This window comes from Eulemur rufifrons, chromosome 2, assembly GCF_041146395.1.
Source record: "Eulemur rufifrons isolate Redbay chromosome 2, OSU_ERuf_1, whole genome shotgun sequence".
NCBI classification, from domain to species: Eukaryota; Metazoa; Chordata; class Mammalia; order Primates; family Lemuridae; genus Eulemur; species Eulemur rufifrons.
The window spans coordinates 47,505,599-47,519,382 of NC_090984.1; the positions used below are offsets into that span (position 1 = coordinate 47,505,599).

General features: G+C 36.5%; 1 protein-coding gene across 4 annotated transcripts in view; it reads right to left on the reverse strand.

Moving 5' to 3' along the window:
• GOLM2 (golgi membrane protein 2) overlaps nucleotides 1-13,784 on the reverse strand; it is a 100,963-nt gene that overhangs the window by 32,182 nt on the left and 54,997 nt on the right. For all 4 annotated transcript variants that reach the window (XM_069460739.1, XM_069460724.1, XM_069460733.1 and 1 more), the window contains exons 7-8: nucleotides 3,702-3,800; nucleotides 2,134-2,304 (exon numbers count right to left, since the gene is read on the reverse strand). In XM_069460739.1, coding sequence (XP_069316840.1) covers nucleotides 2,134-2,304; nucleotides 3,702-3,800 — 270 coding nt within the window. The remainder of the gene's footprint in view (nucleotides 1-2,133; nucleotides 2,305-3,701; nucleotides 3,801-13,784) is intronic.

The window sequence follows — 13,784 nt, forward strand, 5'->3', positions numbered from 1 at the left end:
TATGTAACAAGAGCTATGAAGCTAGTCAACTGCTTTGACCCAATAATTTCATTCTGAGGGCTATACTTTTAAAGGAACACCCAAAGTAGGAGGAATAGGAAGCAATTAAAAAAAAGATGGTCACAGTCATGACATCTACAATGAGAAAATACAAAATAATCTAAACAATCAATAAGAGAGTAGTCCTAAGTGAATTATTATTATTGCCTAGCGCAATGGAATATATGTATAGATGTATATATTAAAACTCAATAGGCTCTTTTCAAAATAAATTGTAGAGAGTAACAATTTCCCGGTAATTATTTCTAATCACTTTCTTTACTCAAAGATCAGTTTAAAAAATACAGGGTAAGGCAACAATAAAAAAATTATGGGATAAATATGTTCATTTATTTTTTTATTTTTGAGACAAGGTCTTGCTCTGTTGCCCAGGCTGGAGAGCAGTGGCATGATCATAGTTCACTGTAACCTTGAACTCCTGGGCTCAAGCAATCCTCCTGCCTCAGCCTCCTAAGTAGCTGGGACTACAGGTGTATGCCACCATGCCCAGCTAATTTTTTTAATTTTTATTTTTTGTAGAAATAGGGTCTTACTATGTTGCCCAAATTGGTCTCAAACTCCTGGCCTCAAGCAATTCTCCTGCCTCAGCCTCCCAAAGTGCCTGGATTACAGGTATAAGCCACCACACCCAGCCTAAGATATTTTATTTGTTATGTTCTTATTGTACACCTTTTCTTATTGAGATATAAGTTGTCAGGCCAATCTCCCAATTTAATTGAGGAAACATTTTTTCACTATATTTAAAATGTTAGCTACATTCTTGGAAATAAAAATGTTTTTCATACAATGCCTTGGTCAAGATATGCTTTAAAATATCAAGGAAGGGGCTGTGTGTGGTGGCTCACGCCTGTAATCCTAGCACTCTGGGAGGCCAAGGCAGGAGGATCGCTCAAAGTCAGGAGTTTGAGACCAGCCTGAGCAAGAGTGGGACCCCGTCTCTACTAAAAATAGAAAGAAATTATCTGGACAGCTAAAAATATATATAGGAAAAAATTAGCTGGGCATGGTGGCGCACGCCTGCAGTTCCAGCTACTTGGGAAGCTGAGGCAGAGGGATTGCTTAAGCCCAGGAGTTTGAGGTTGCTGTGAGCTAGACTGATGCCACGGCACTCTAGCCTGGGCAACAGAGCAAGACTCTGTCTCAAAAAATAAAATAAAATAAAATAAAATAAAATAAAAATATCTGTGTTCTTAGAATAAAGCAATAAAAAAAAGAAAAAATATCAAGGAAGGAAAGCCAATTAAATGTATATAAACTATATATTCACAAATATGTAGAAATGTGAATAACTGTTGTAAGGACCAACAAAAATACCTTGAATAAATTGACAAATGTGACATTGTCCAGTTCTTCGCCTACAAACAACTTGTGTACAAATAACTACCTAAACACTACTCTGAGCAGTTGCTACCACAGAAGCCATCATAAAAACCAAACAAAGACAAACTGGAGCTTTTTAGAGATCCTATCTATTCAGAGGTGAAGGTGGAAAGAAGCCATGAAAAGCAGAATCAGTGAAAAACACAGTTTAAGGGAGCTGATCTAAGGAACGCTCTCCAAATTCTCTCTACTACCAAAATTTTTTCTTATACTTTCTAAGACCTAAATGAGGCAAACTGCAATTGGAGCGCGTAGAGGAGGAAGCAGTATTGAACCTTCCACTATGGCAGTTTCTCCAGGGTATGTTTCTCCTAGTATGCTCCGTTTTTCAAAACTATTTATCTTCCCTCCCTTCCAATCAAAGTTTTCATTCATTAGCCTACTAAAATATATCTTTTCTCATTTCTCCAAGGAAGTTTAGTCATAGGAATAACATTTTTTAAAAAAATCAACTCACCTGAAATTTATTAGTTAACATTGAGAGCATGAGAAGCTTTTCAAGTTTTCTTTAAAATAGTATCTATCCATTTAAAACATGCTTTTCTTTTAAATTCTAACACTTTCATATCTTCTTTTTACATACGTATAACTTCACTACACATTCATTAGGTAGAGATTATAATAATGAAGACCTTAATTCATATTTTACTTAACGAAATCTTTTTAGCATAATATTCATCAATTGATTCTTACTTTGCTTCAATTTATGGAAATCACTGACTCTATCCTTGGTAGCCTGCTTTAGTGTATCTGTTTGAATTCTGGGTTCACTCTCCAAGTTTGAGTCTGGAATTAAACGCTGAAGAGGATTGGAAGGGTTCTGTTTTGAAGTACCCGGGTTTCCATTGTGGTTTATGTGTGAATCTGTGGCATAAAAACATCAAATTAAAAGAATGTTAATTCTTCTACAGAGGAATTTCACAAGACCTGCTTTAGAAAAGCTAAGACACACTGTTGTCTAACATTGGGCCAGTCACACAGCTTTTTTCGTTTAAGCTTTATTCTAATTTCTTTAATCAAATCTTATAACCAATGTGATTTTGGCTGTGGGAAGTTTACTAATCATTCCCAGGTAAGTATCCCTACTAATGATTATAAACTTATTCACCAAAAATATATGGTAGAAACCCAAAGATTAATATTTCAATGATACCCATATCTTTTCCTCCCTCCAAATTCCATACTGCTGTCAGAAATCTCCAAAATCCAGTAAGGCTTTGAAATTTCTAATCTCTAAGTCATCTTCATCTATATAGTGGCTCACAATTGTTGACTCTTTTTTTTTTTTTTTTGTTGAGACAGAGTCTCACTTTGTTGCCCAGGCTAGAGTGAATGCCGTGGTGTCAGCTTAGCTCACAGCAACCTCAGACTCCTCGGCTTAAGCGATCCTACTGCCTCAGCCTCCCGAGTAGCTGGGACTACAGGCATGCGCCACTATGCCCGGCTAATTTTTTCTATATAGATTTTTAGTTTTCCATATAATGTCTTTCTATTTTTAGTAGAGATGGGATCTCACTCTTGCTCAGGCTCGTCTCGAACTCCTGACCTCGAGCAATCCACCCGCCTCGGCCTCCCAGAGTGCTAGGATTATAGGCGTGAGCCACCGCGCCCGGCCTCAATTGTTGACTCTTGATTCTTTCAGAGCAGTATCTCCTGTATATAACCTCTCTTTCTCCCACCTCCCTTTCTTTCCTCATCAAAGTCTTGATGTAGATCCTTATTACAATTAATTTTGGATTCAGAAACTCCTATGCCACTCTGACTCCTGTATCTTTCCTTTCCATCATCTCCCTTAAGCAGCACCCTTAAATTATATCGATTCTCAGTTTAAAGGAACATTTCTATAAAATCAAATAGGTGTTCAGAAGGAAACAAATACATTCATAAATATGAAGTAAGGAGTTTAATATAGGTGGGCAAAGTAATTTATAGAAGGCCTCCATGAAATAAATTTGAACACATTTTGAAGAAGGTACATCTATATAGCCTAGTGAAGATGAAAAGAAATCTAGTCCAGAGTGACACAACAAATAATTTTTCTGCTTTTAAGAAAAAGACTGTTAACAATCCATTAGACAAAGTACAATTTTAGATGATTATTTCTCCCTGAGCTTTTACCAGTAATTAAAAAATGTGTAACATTAACTCAAAGAATGAATGCTACGTCACTATGCTGCTAAATGACATGTTTTATTCACTGTATAATAGTACATGACCAGTAAATTGGTTTTCCCATGAAATTCTAAAATAAGACTTCCTACCTGGAGCCATATTTGGGGAGATAGGTTGTCCAGTTGGAAGATAGGAGATTGCTTGATGACTTTCATGTTGAGAAACTGAAATAGGGGGCTTCTTTAAAGCTATAAGAAAAAAAATAAACCCATATTATTCTCATCATCTTACTGATATTATGATTTCTAAAAACCAACTGCAATGAATCTATTTACTTTGCGTTAATTAATTCTATGATGTTTATTCTATTTTATAATCCTTATAGTTGGTATATTGACAAAGTGATACATTGTACTATCCATTACAGGTTTTACTAACCAATAAATCTCACAAGAATGTAAACTCCATGACAGTAAAAACTCTTGTCTTGTTCACCACTGTATCCCTAACATCTAGAATAGTGCCTGACACATAAGAGGAGCTCGATGAAGATTTACTGAATGAATAAATAAATGAATCTCTTCAGATACAGTGATTTCCAATAGTGAGACCTCTTTAGATAGTACAAATAAAAATTGACATTTACAGATCAGGTAAAGCCTTAAGAATATGCTATTATTAGTTGCTTAGGTTTTAAATAAAACCTAAATATGACTAAGTCAACAAGTTGAGATTTTATTTTGAAGATGGAAAATTTAAGTTGTGTGCAAAGGGCTTTACTAACAAAGATGTACATACTTATAGTAGTATAGAGGTTTTCTTTTCTCTTAACAAATACAGGGAACAGGGAAAAAGATGATTTTTCACCTACTACTACTTACTCCACTCTATCCTGGGCAGCTTAACATGACAGAAAGGCAGACAGCAAAGAAGGAAACTAGAGAAAAGAAAAACTGATAAAAAGAAAAAAAAATAGAAAGCCCCAGCTATAAGATATGGTTAGTGTCACACTTTAGTCCTCTAAGACTTTGGTGTAAGTAAATAAATAAATAAATAAAATTTTAAAAAGACTTTGGTGTGGAAGAGACAATGCTATGTGTTCCCATTTCATTATATTTTTTCCTGGGCACAGGAAAAGATCAACCTTCTTCTGTGGTTAGGGGCCAAGGGCCCTTGCTTTTGACCTTGAGGATGTAGGTGAAACTGAATGTGCCATTTCTAAGTCTGGCAATAAAATCTATGCAAATCACCTACTTAGGAGGCTACATACGAAGATGGTGGCAACACATGATAAAAGTGGTCACTGCTTGGAGAAGAGCTGCAAAGAGAGCCACCCAACCTGCATCAGACAATAAGATGAACAATAAATAAACCTTTATTGTTTTAAGCCACTGCAATTTGAGAGTTGTCTGTTAATACATCACAGAATAGTTAATCCTAACTAATATACACACTTGGGTTATTTTTATAATCCTTAGAGTTTATTTCAATATTTCATTTATTATTACACAGTTTTCTAAACTTAAGGACCCAAGAATTTAAAAATTCACCCTAAGGACATCACTCAAACTTACAGAAATCTTACTATGTTACCACTGCTTTGTCCCTATTGCCATCTGCAATATCCAACACCCATTTTTGCACGTAGAACAGCTAAATAACAATAATCAACTAACATGTTAAAAGAGGAGCACTTTGCCAAATTTAACAATACAATTTTGACTTGCTAAGAGACTCTGAGGATACTAAGCAGCTGGTAGATATAGCTGGAAAGAGAAGTCAGTCACAATCCACAAATTTGTTGATCACTATTGGACTTCAGCAGGCCCTTGCACTAAACAAACAAGACAACAAAGAGAGGTGCCTCCATTACAAAACAGTGATCATTACAAAAAAGTGATCATTCATGGTCTTAGATTTATAATATAATAATAACCTGAGCCTCTTGCTCAAGAACAAGGTTACTACCTGAGGCAAAAGTATGATTTTAGATAGAACAAAGCTGGATTAAAAACGGCCTTAATAAAAGTTTGGAACTGATATAGCAGCAATAGAGTAGCACAATGGAGTCCTTATATGTTGAGAAATATACTTTTAAATGTAATGTATAAATACTTTTGTTTCTATGCTTTTACTTTCCATTTTGTTTACTTTCCATTTTGGTTTCCTTGAAAAATTCCTTTTAACAAACTACAGCCTTGTTTTGTTGAACTAAGGAGAAAGGTGATTTATTTATATGTAGGATAAGAGAGTTAGAGGATTTCCCAGAGGCCAGAAGTAATGGTTATAGTTAATGATACTCAAACAAATGAAGAACTAGAAAAATGCTAGTGGACTTGGAGACAATGAGGAGTTAGTACCTCAAAACTGGAGTCACCCTCTAATTTTCGATAAAGTTCTTCAGAATTTTTTTCTATACAAGTATCTAATTTTTCCTCCACAAAAATGAGATATTTTACTTAAAAAAATCATAGATGTCTTTATATACCCATAAATATAGCTCAACATCATCATTTTTAATGACTATACATCCCTTTTTATGGACTTAATAAATTTAATGAACACTCCCTATACATTCATGTGGTTTTCAACTTGTCATTATAAATAATATTATGATGAACAGTCTTGTACCTACATGATAGAGTAAATTCTCAGATAGGAAAGCACTAAGTCAATGCTATGTATACTTCTCAACCTAATTAAGAAAAAGCCAATAACAAATGTGAGCTCAAAGACAACAAAACTGTGGGGGAAATAAGACGTGGAGAAGATGACAAACAATATCATAAAAGTGATTCATGATATTAAAGCAGTGCTAACTCTTTATATTTTACCTGCATCTTTCATTAAAGACCACTGAGACCCAGGGGAAAAATATACAAATCAATAGAAAATATCATGCTGCTATCAGAAAATATCATTAATAACTAGGCTGCTAAAATATATATTAATATTATTGATAAAATCATTATTAAGGAAAAGTACTCAAGATAAAATAAAACCTATTTATGACAAAGACAAAATACAGAATACCAAAGCCATTAGAACATATAGTTTTTATCCTATCATATATTTTTGTATTCTTCTCCTATTCTTTGTATAGGAGAGCTATCAGTATAGAAATTCAACCATTCAACAATATTTATTAAACATCTACTATATACCAAGCACTATCCTAAAAAGCTGGCGATTCAGTAGTGAACAAACTAGGATCAAGTTATTGCTCTCTGAAGCTTACATTATTGTTGGTTAGATACCAATGAATAAACAAAAAAGGTATAGAATACAATATAAATGTCAGAATGACAAGTGCTATGTATAAATTAAAACAGGAAGATGTGAGAGAGAACGGTGGGAGGTTCTATTACAGATGGTTTAGTCAGGGGAGGCCATCTTCTGGGCGAAGGACATTCAAATACAAAGAGACACCAGTAAGTACAAAGGCCTTGAGACAGGAGCATGCACAGTGTAAATGAGGAATAGCAAAGGAATAAATGAGAGGAAAGCATTAGAAATGAGGTTAGAGGGGAAAGAAGGGGCCATATTAGAGACACAATGGCAAAAACTTTATAAATAGGTGGGTAGATAGCAGAGGTACTAGGGGCTGGGACTACAACTGGTAGTTCGTAGAGAGGCAACAACCAGGCACTCATCTGTCACCCTTACATCTATCTGAGATAGGTATCTCTTTTTCACAGATGAAGAAACTGAAGTTCATGACAGTGAAGATAAGACATACCTCTCACTTAACTTAAAACTTCAAACTAGTCATTTCTAGAGAAACTGGAAAGATACTTTTAAAAGATGACAGGAGGTTTAGGGTTAACCCTCCTCTACTTCTCTGTTAGCCCTCAGTTGCAGCCTCTTCTCTGAGAGCCAAAAAAGAACTGACCTTGCCTTTCACTCTCATTTTCTTATTCCAGTGACAGAGCCATAGTCTCAAAAATTGTTCACATTTCCAGTTTCCTGTCCAACTGGGTTTTATGACCCAGTGCTATAGAGGAGTATGGCACTAATAAGCAGTGGTCCTCAATTCTGCCTGCACTGTGCTGTTACACCATTGCAATATACTATAACTAACCAGAAATATTGAATATGGGGATGGGGCATGGGTATCTGTACTTATTAAAAGCTCCTAAGGTAGTTCTATTGCACAGGTAAGAGAATAAAAGAATAAAAACATGAAGGCCAGGCATGGTAGCTCACACCTATAATCCTAGCAGTCTGGGAGGCTGAGGTGGAAGGATAGCTTGAGGTCAGGAGTTCGAGACCAGCCTGAGCAAGAGCGAGACACCACCTCTACTAAAAATAGAAAAAATGAGCCAGGCATGGCGGTGCCCATCTGTAGTCCCAGCTACTCGGGAGGCTGAGGCAGGAGGATTGCTTGAGCCCAGGAGTTTGAGGTTGCTATGATCTAAGACACCACAGCACTCTAGCCTGGGCAACAGAGCGAGAATCTGTCTCAAAAAAAAAAAAGTGTGAGCTTTGGAGTTTGACAGACCAGACTCTCTCTTTTAGAGAGTCAAATCATGGCTCTGGAATTTATTAACTGTATGACTTTGGGTTAGTTTCTAATTTTTCTAAGCCTCGGTCCTCATCTATAAAATAGAGACAATCCCATTTACCTTGCATGATCAATGTAGGGACTAAATGAGAATATTTGCCTATGGATTAAGATACAAGGCTAGCAAAGAGTAGGTGCTCAATATATACTGAAATATGTAGAATTGTCAAAGTGAAGTAATATAAGTTTTAGATGTAAAAGTATTGGCCCTAATCAATTTATTGAGCCTCCTGATTACATAGTTCACTCAAACTTAAGAGTCCTGATGAATATTTACCTATAGTAACGCTTTGGGAAGTTCATGTAACTCAGATCCACAACTGACCATAAAAAACTCCCAGAAAAAGATGAATACTATTAATCATCCTGAAACCCGAATATTAAATACAAAACGATATAATATTCTTCCTTGTTCTATGTATATGAACAGATATAATATGCTTATAATTGATGGAATCTTAGTCTGTGGGACATCTCAGCCCTCCAAGAAATATAGGTACATATCTACAGAAACTATTAAAATGATGTTCTCATATAGCTCCTGAGACCTGGTCTATAAATTGAGCAATGATGTAATAACCAACAATTGGACTTATTCCACCCCTAAACAACTGAAAATATAGACAAAATAAATGAGGCAACTGTTTGCAAGCATTGGAAAAACAGCAACACAAGATTATGGCCTTTGAAAGAAGGGATATACATGAATGGGCAGTCTTCATGAGCAGAGGAGGGAGAGATCATCAGAGTTTAGCCTGCTGAGGTGGCTGAATTTGTAGGACAGAATATTACATTACAGAGTAAGGAGCTGTTTGGGATGAAACAAGAAGCAGAAATCTGCATTGGGATTTCCCCTTGGGTCTTGGCCAAGGCCCAGGTTGTACATGTACAGGGTGAGACTTGATGGGGCCTAACAGATAGCACCTGCTACTGGGCTGAGAGTGGAACAGAAAAAACAAAGGTCATGCAGCACTTAGAGATAATGGATCTCTATCTAGCCACAGCAGAAAATCTTCACAGGCATCCCAGGTATTCAGAAGAGCTGTTACAAGCCCATTTGTTTATTTACTTTTTTTTTTTTTTTTGAGACAGAGTCTCACTCTTGTCCTTCTGGGTTAGGACACAGTGGCATCACCATAGCTCAATGCAACCTCAAACTCCTGGGATCAAGTGATCCTCCTGTCTCAGCCTCACAAATAGCTGGAACTACATGCACATGGTATGCACGCAGCAAATTTACAAACCCACATTCCAGAGTTAAGGGCCACACCCTATCAGTAAAAACAAAATAAAAACTGACTTGCCCTAACAAAGCATAAAACCAAAGCATAAACAAGCCTGACAGAATCAAGTGGACCCTCCAGTAATTTAATTGTCTGCCAGAACAAAATTCAATGCCCTTTAAGAGAAGACAACAAAATCTAAACTCCTCAGTGTTTCACTCAGACAGCTTACAATAAAATTACTAGACATACAAAGCAGGGAATATGACCCATAATCAAGAAAAAAAGTTATCAACAAAAACAAACTCAGAGATGACCTACTTGTTAAAATTAGAAGAACTTATAAACTGTTGTGTGTGTGTGTGTGTGTGTGTGTGTGTGTGTATGTTCAAGGATTTAATGGAAAAGATGAGAATACCTAGTAAAACAATGGGTACTAAAAAAGAACCCAATGGAAATTCTAGAACCAAAAATGAAAAATACACTGGATGGGCTTAACAGCAGTCCAAACGTTGCAAAAAAAAAAAAAAGAAAAAGAAAGGAAAAAAAGGGTCAATGAACTTGAAGACAGATCAAAGACATTAAACAAACTGAAAGAGAAAAACTATTACAAAAAACTAAACAGAACTTCAGTGACCTTTGAGATAATATCAAGCAGTCTCAAATGTATGTAACTTGAACCCCAAAAGGAGAAAAAAGAGAGAATAGGGTAGAAAATTTTTTGAATAATATTCGATTTGAATAAAGGCTTAAAACTTCCCAAATCTGGTGAAAGACATCAACTAGATTGAAGAACCTCAGTGAACCCCAACCAGGATAAATAAAAAGAAAACCATACAAAGGCACATCATAGTCAAACTGATGAATATTAAGATAAGAGAAAATCTTAAAAGAAGTTAGAGAAAAAATACACACTAATAGAAGGGAACAAAAGAAAAGAAAGATAGCTGCCTTATCAGAAACAAGGGAGGCCAGAAGATAGTAGAATTGCATTGTTATGTGCTAAAAGAAAAAAACCTATCAACCTAGATCTATCTATCCAACAAAAATATCCTTCAAAAGTTGGATGAAATAAAGATATAAAGATATTTTCAAATAAACAAAAGTTGGAAACATTTGTTGCTAGTAGATCTGCACTTCAAGAAATGCTAAAAGAAGTTCTTCAGGCTAAGGGGAAATAATAATCAATATAGAAATTTGAATCCACAGGAAGAATTAAAATTTTTTTCTTCTGTAACAGAGATCTGAAAACTTTTTCTTAAAAGGGCAGATAGTGAATCTTTTTTAATAATCCTTTTTTAAATCTTTTTTTTTTTTTTTTTTTTTGAGATGGGGTCTTTATCTTTTGCCCCAGCTAGAGTGCAGTGATGTTATCATAGCTCACTGAAACCTCAAACTCCTGGGCTAAAGCCATCCTCCTGCCTCTCCTCCTGAGTAGCTGGGACTAGAGGTGTACACCACCATGCCCAGCTAATTTTTCTTGTTTTTTGTAAAGAAGGGGTCTTTCCATTGCCCAAGCTGGTCTGGAACTCCCAGTCTCAAGTGATCCTCCTATGTCCTCCTAAAGTGCTAGGATTACAGGCATAAGCCACCATGCTAGGCCCAGATAGTGAATCTTTTAGGCTTGTGGGCAAAACTCAACTCTGTTGTTCTAGCACAAAAGCAGCCATAGGCATACATAAACAAATAAGTAGGGCTATGTTTCAATATAATTTTATTTATTAAAACAGATGGCCAAGCTGTAGTTTGCCAGCTACTGTTTTACAAGATAGCTAAGAAAAAACTTTAATTAAGTATATTAAGACTTATTTGTGGCTGGGCACAGTGGCTCACGCCTATAATCCTAGCACTCTGGGAGGCCGAGGCAAGAGAATCCCTTGAGCTCAGGAGTTTGAGACCAGGCTGAGCAAGAGTGAGACCCCGTCTCTACTAAAAATAGAAAGAAATTATATGGACAGCTAAAAATATATATAGAAAAAAAATTAGCCAGGCATGGTGGCGCATGCCTGTAGTCCCAGCTACTCGGGAGGCTGAGGCAGAAGGATCACTTGAGCCCAGGCGCTTGAGGTTGCTGTGAGCTAGACTGACACCACAGCACTCTAGCCCAGGGCAACAGAGCCAGACTCTGTCTCAAAAAAATAAAAAAAACTTATTTGTCTAAAACTTTTAATGTATTTTTGGCCCGGGCACGGTAGCTCACACTTGTAAACCTAGCATTCTGGAAGGCCAAGGTAGGTGGATCATTTGAGCTCAGGAGTTCGAGACCAGCCTGAGCAAGAGTGAGACCCCGTCTCTACTAAAAATAGAATGAAATTATATGGACAACTAAAAATATATATAGAAAAAATTAGCCGGGCATGGTGGTGCATGCCTGTAGTCCCAGCTATTCGGGAGGCTGGGCAGGAGGATCGCTTGAGCCCAGGAGTTTGAGGTTGCTGTGAGCTAGGCTGATGCCACGGCACTCTAGCCTGGGCAACAGAGTGAGACTCTGTCTCAAAAAAATAAAAAAATTTTAATGTATTTTTGTAAATTTAGATAATTTTTCCTTAGAGTGCTTTCAGAAAAAGAATCTTCACAAAACAATGTAGATGATTAACTACAATGCTTCTTTAAAACATAACCTTGCTATATCTCCTCTCAAATCCCACTGTAATTACTTCTCTTTAATTTTTTTAAGACTTTATTTTGTTAGAGCAGTATTAAGTTCACAAGAGAATTGAGAGGAAGGTAGAGAGATACTTCATGTACCTCCTCCCCTCACACATGGATAGCCTCCCCCACTATCAACATTCCCTACCAGGTAGTATATTTGTTACAGTCGAAAACCTCCACTGACAAATCATAATCACCTAAGGTCCATAGTTTACATTAGGGTTCATTTTTGGTGTTGTACATGCTATGAGTTTGGATAAATGTATAATGACAAATGTATACATCATTATAATATCATACAGAGTATTTTCACTGCCCTGAACATATTTTGAGCTCTGCCTATTCATCCCTCCCTACCCCTACTACCAGCCCGTAGCAACCACTAATTTCTTTATTGTCTTTTAGTGTCATCATAGTTTTGCCTTTTCCAGAATGCCTGTAGTTGGAATTACACAGTATGTAGCCTTTTCAGATTGGCTTCTTTCACTTAGTAATACCCATTTAAGGTTCCTCCAAATTTTTTCATGACTTAATATCTCATTTTCTTTTTGTGCTAAATAGTATCCAATTGTCTGGATGTACCATAGTTTATTTATCCATTCACTTACTGAAGGACATTTGACTTGCTTCCAAATTTTGGCAATTGTGAATAATGCTGCTATAAACATCCATGTGCAGGCTACTGTGTAGACATAAGTTTTCAACTAATTTGGGTAAATACCAAGAGGTGTGATTGCTGGATCACATAGTAAGAGTATGATTATAATAGTTATGTAAGAAACTGCCAAACTATCCTCCAATGTGGCTGTACCAATTTGCATTTTCCCCAGCAATCAATGAGAGTTCCTTTTGCTCCACATCCTTGCTAGCATTTGGTGTTTACAGTGTTCTGGATCTTGGCCATTCTAATGGGTACGTAGTACTGTATCATTGTTGTTTTAATTTGCATTTCCCTGATGACACGATAAGGAGCATCTTCTCATATGTTTATCTGCTATCTGTATATCTTCATTGGTGAAGTGTTTGTTAATGTCTTTGGCTCATTTTTTAATCAGGCTGTTTGCTTTCTTATTGTTGTATCTTAAGAGTTATTTATATATTTTGGAAAACAGTCCTTTTATCAGATATGTCTTTTATAAATACTTCAAGTCTGTGATTTGTCTTCTCATTTTCTTGACTTTGTCACTCACAGAAGTTTTTAATTTTTTTTTTTTTTTTTTTTTTTTTTTTTTTGAGACAGAGTCTCACTCTGTTGCCTGGGCTAGAGTGCTGTGGCATCAGCCCAGCTCACAGCAACCTCAAACTCCTAGGCTCAAGCAATCCTCCTGCCTCAACCTCCCAAGTAGCTGGGACTACAGGCACATGCCACTATGCCTGGCTAACTTTTTCCATTTTGGTAGAGATGGGGTCTTATTCTTGCTCAGGCTGGTCTCAAACTCATGAGCTCAAGCGATCCTCCTGCCTCGGCCTCCCAGAGTGTTAGGATTACAGGCGTGAGCCCCTGCACCCAGCCAGAAGTTTCTAAATTTTAATGAACTCTAGTTTATCAATTATTTCTTTCATGGATCATGACTTTGTTGTTGTATCTAAAAAGTCATTGCCATACCCAAGATCATCTAAGCTTTGTCCTGTTATCTTCTAGTTTTATATTTTTGCATTTCATACTCAGGTCTATGATCCTTTTTTTTTTTTTTTTTTTTTTGAGACAGAGTCTCACTGTTGCCCGGGCTAGACTGAGTACTGTGGCATCTGCCTAGCTCACAGCAACCTCAAATTCCTGGGCTCAAGTGATC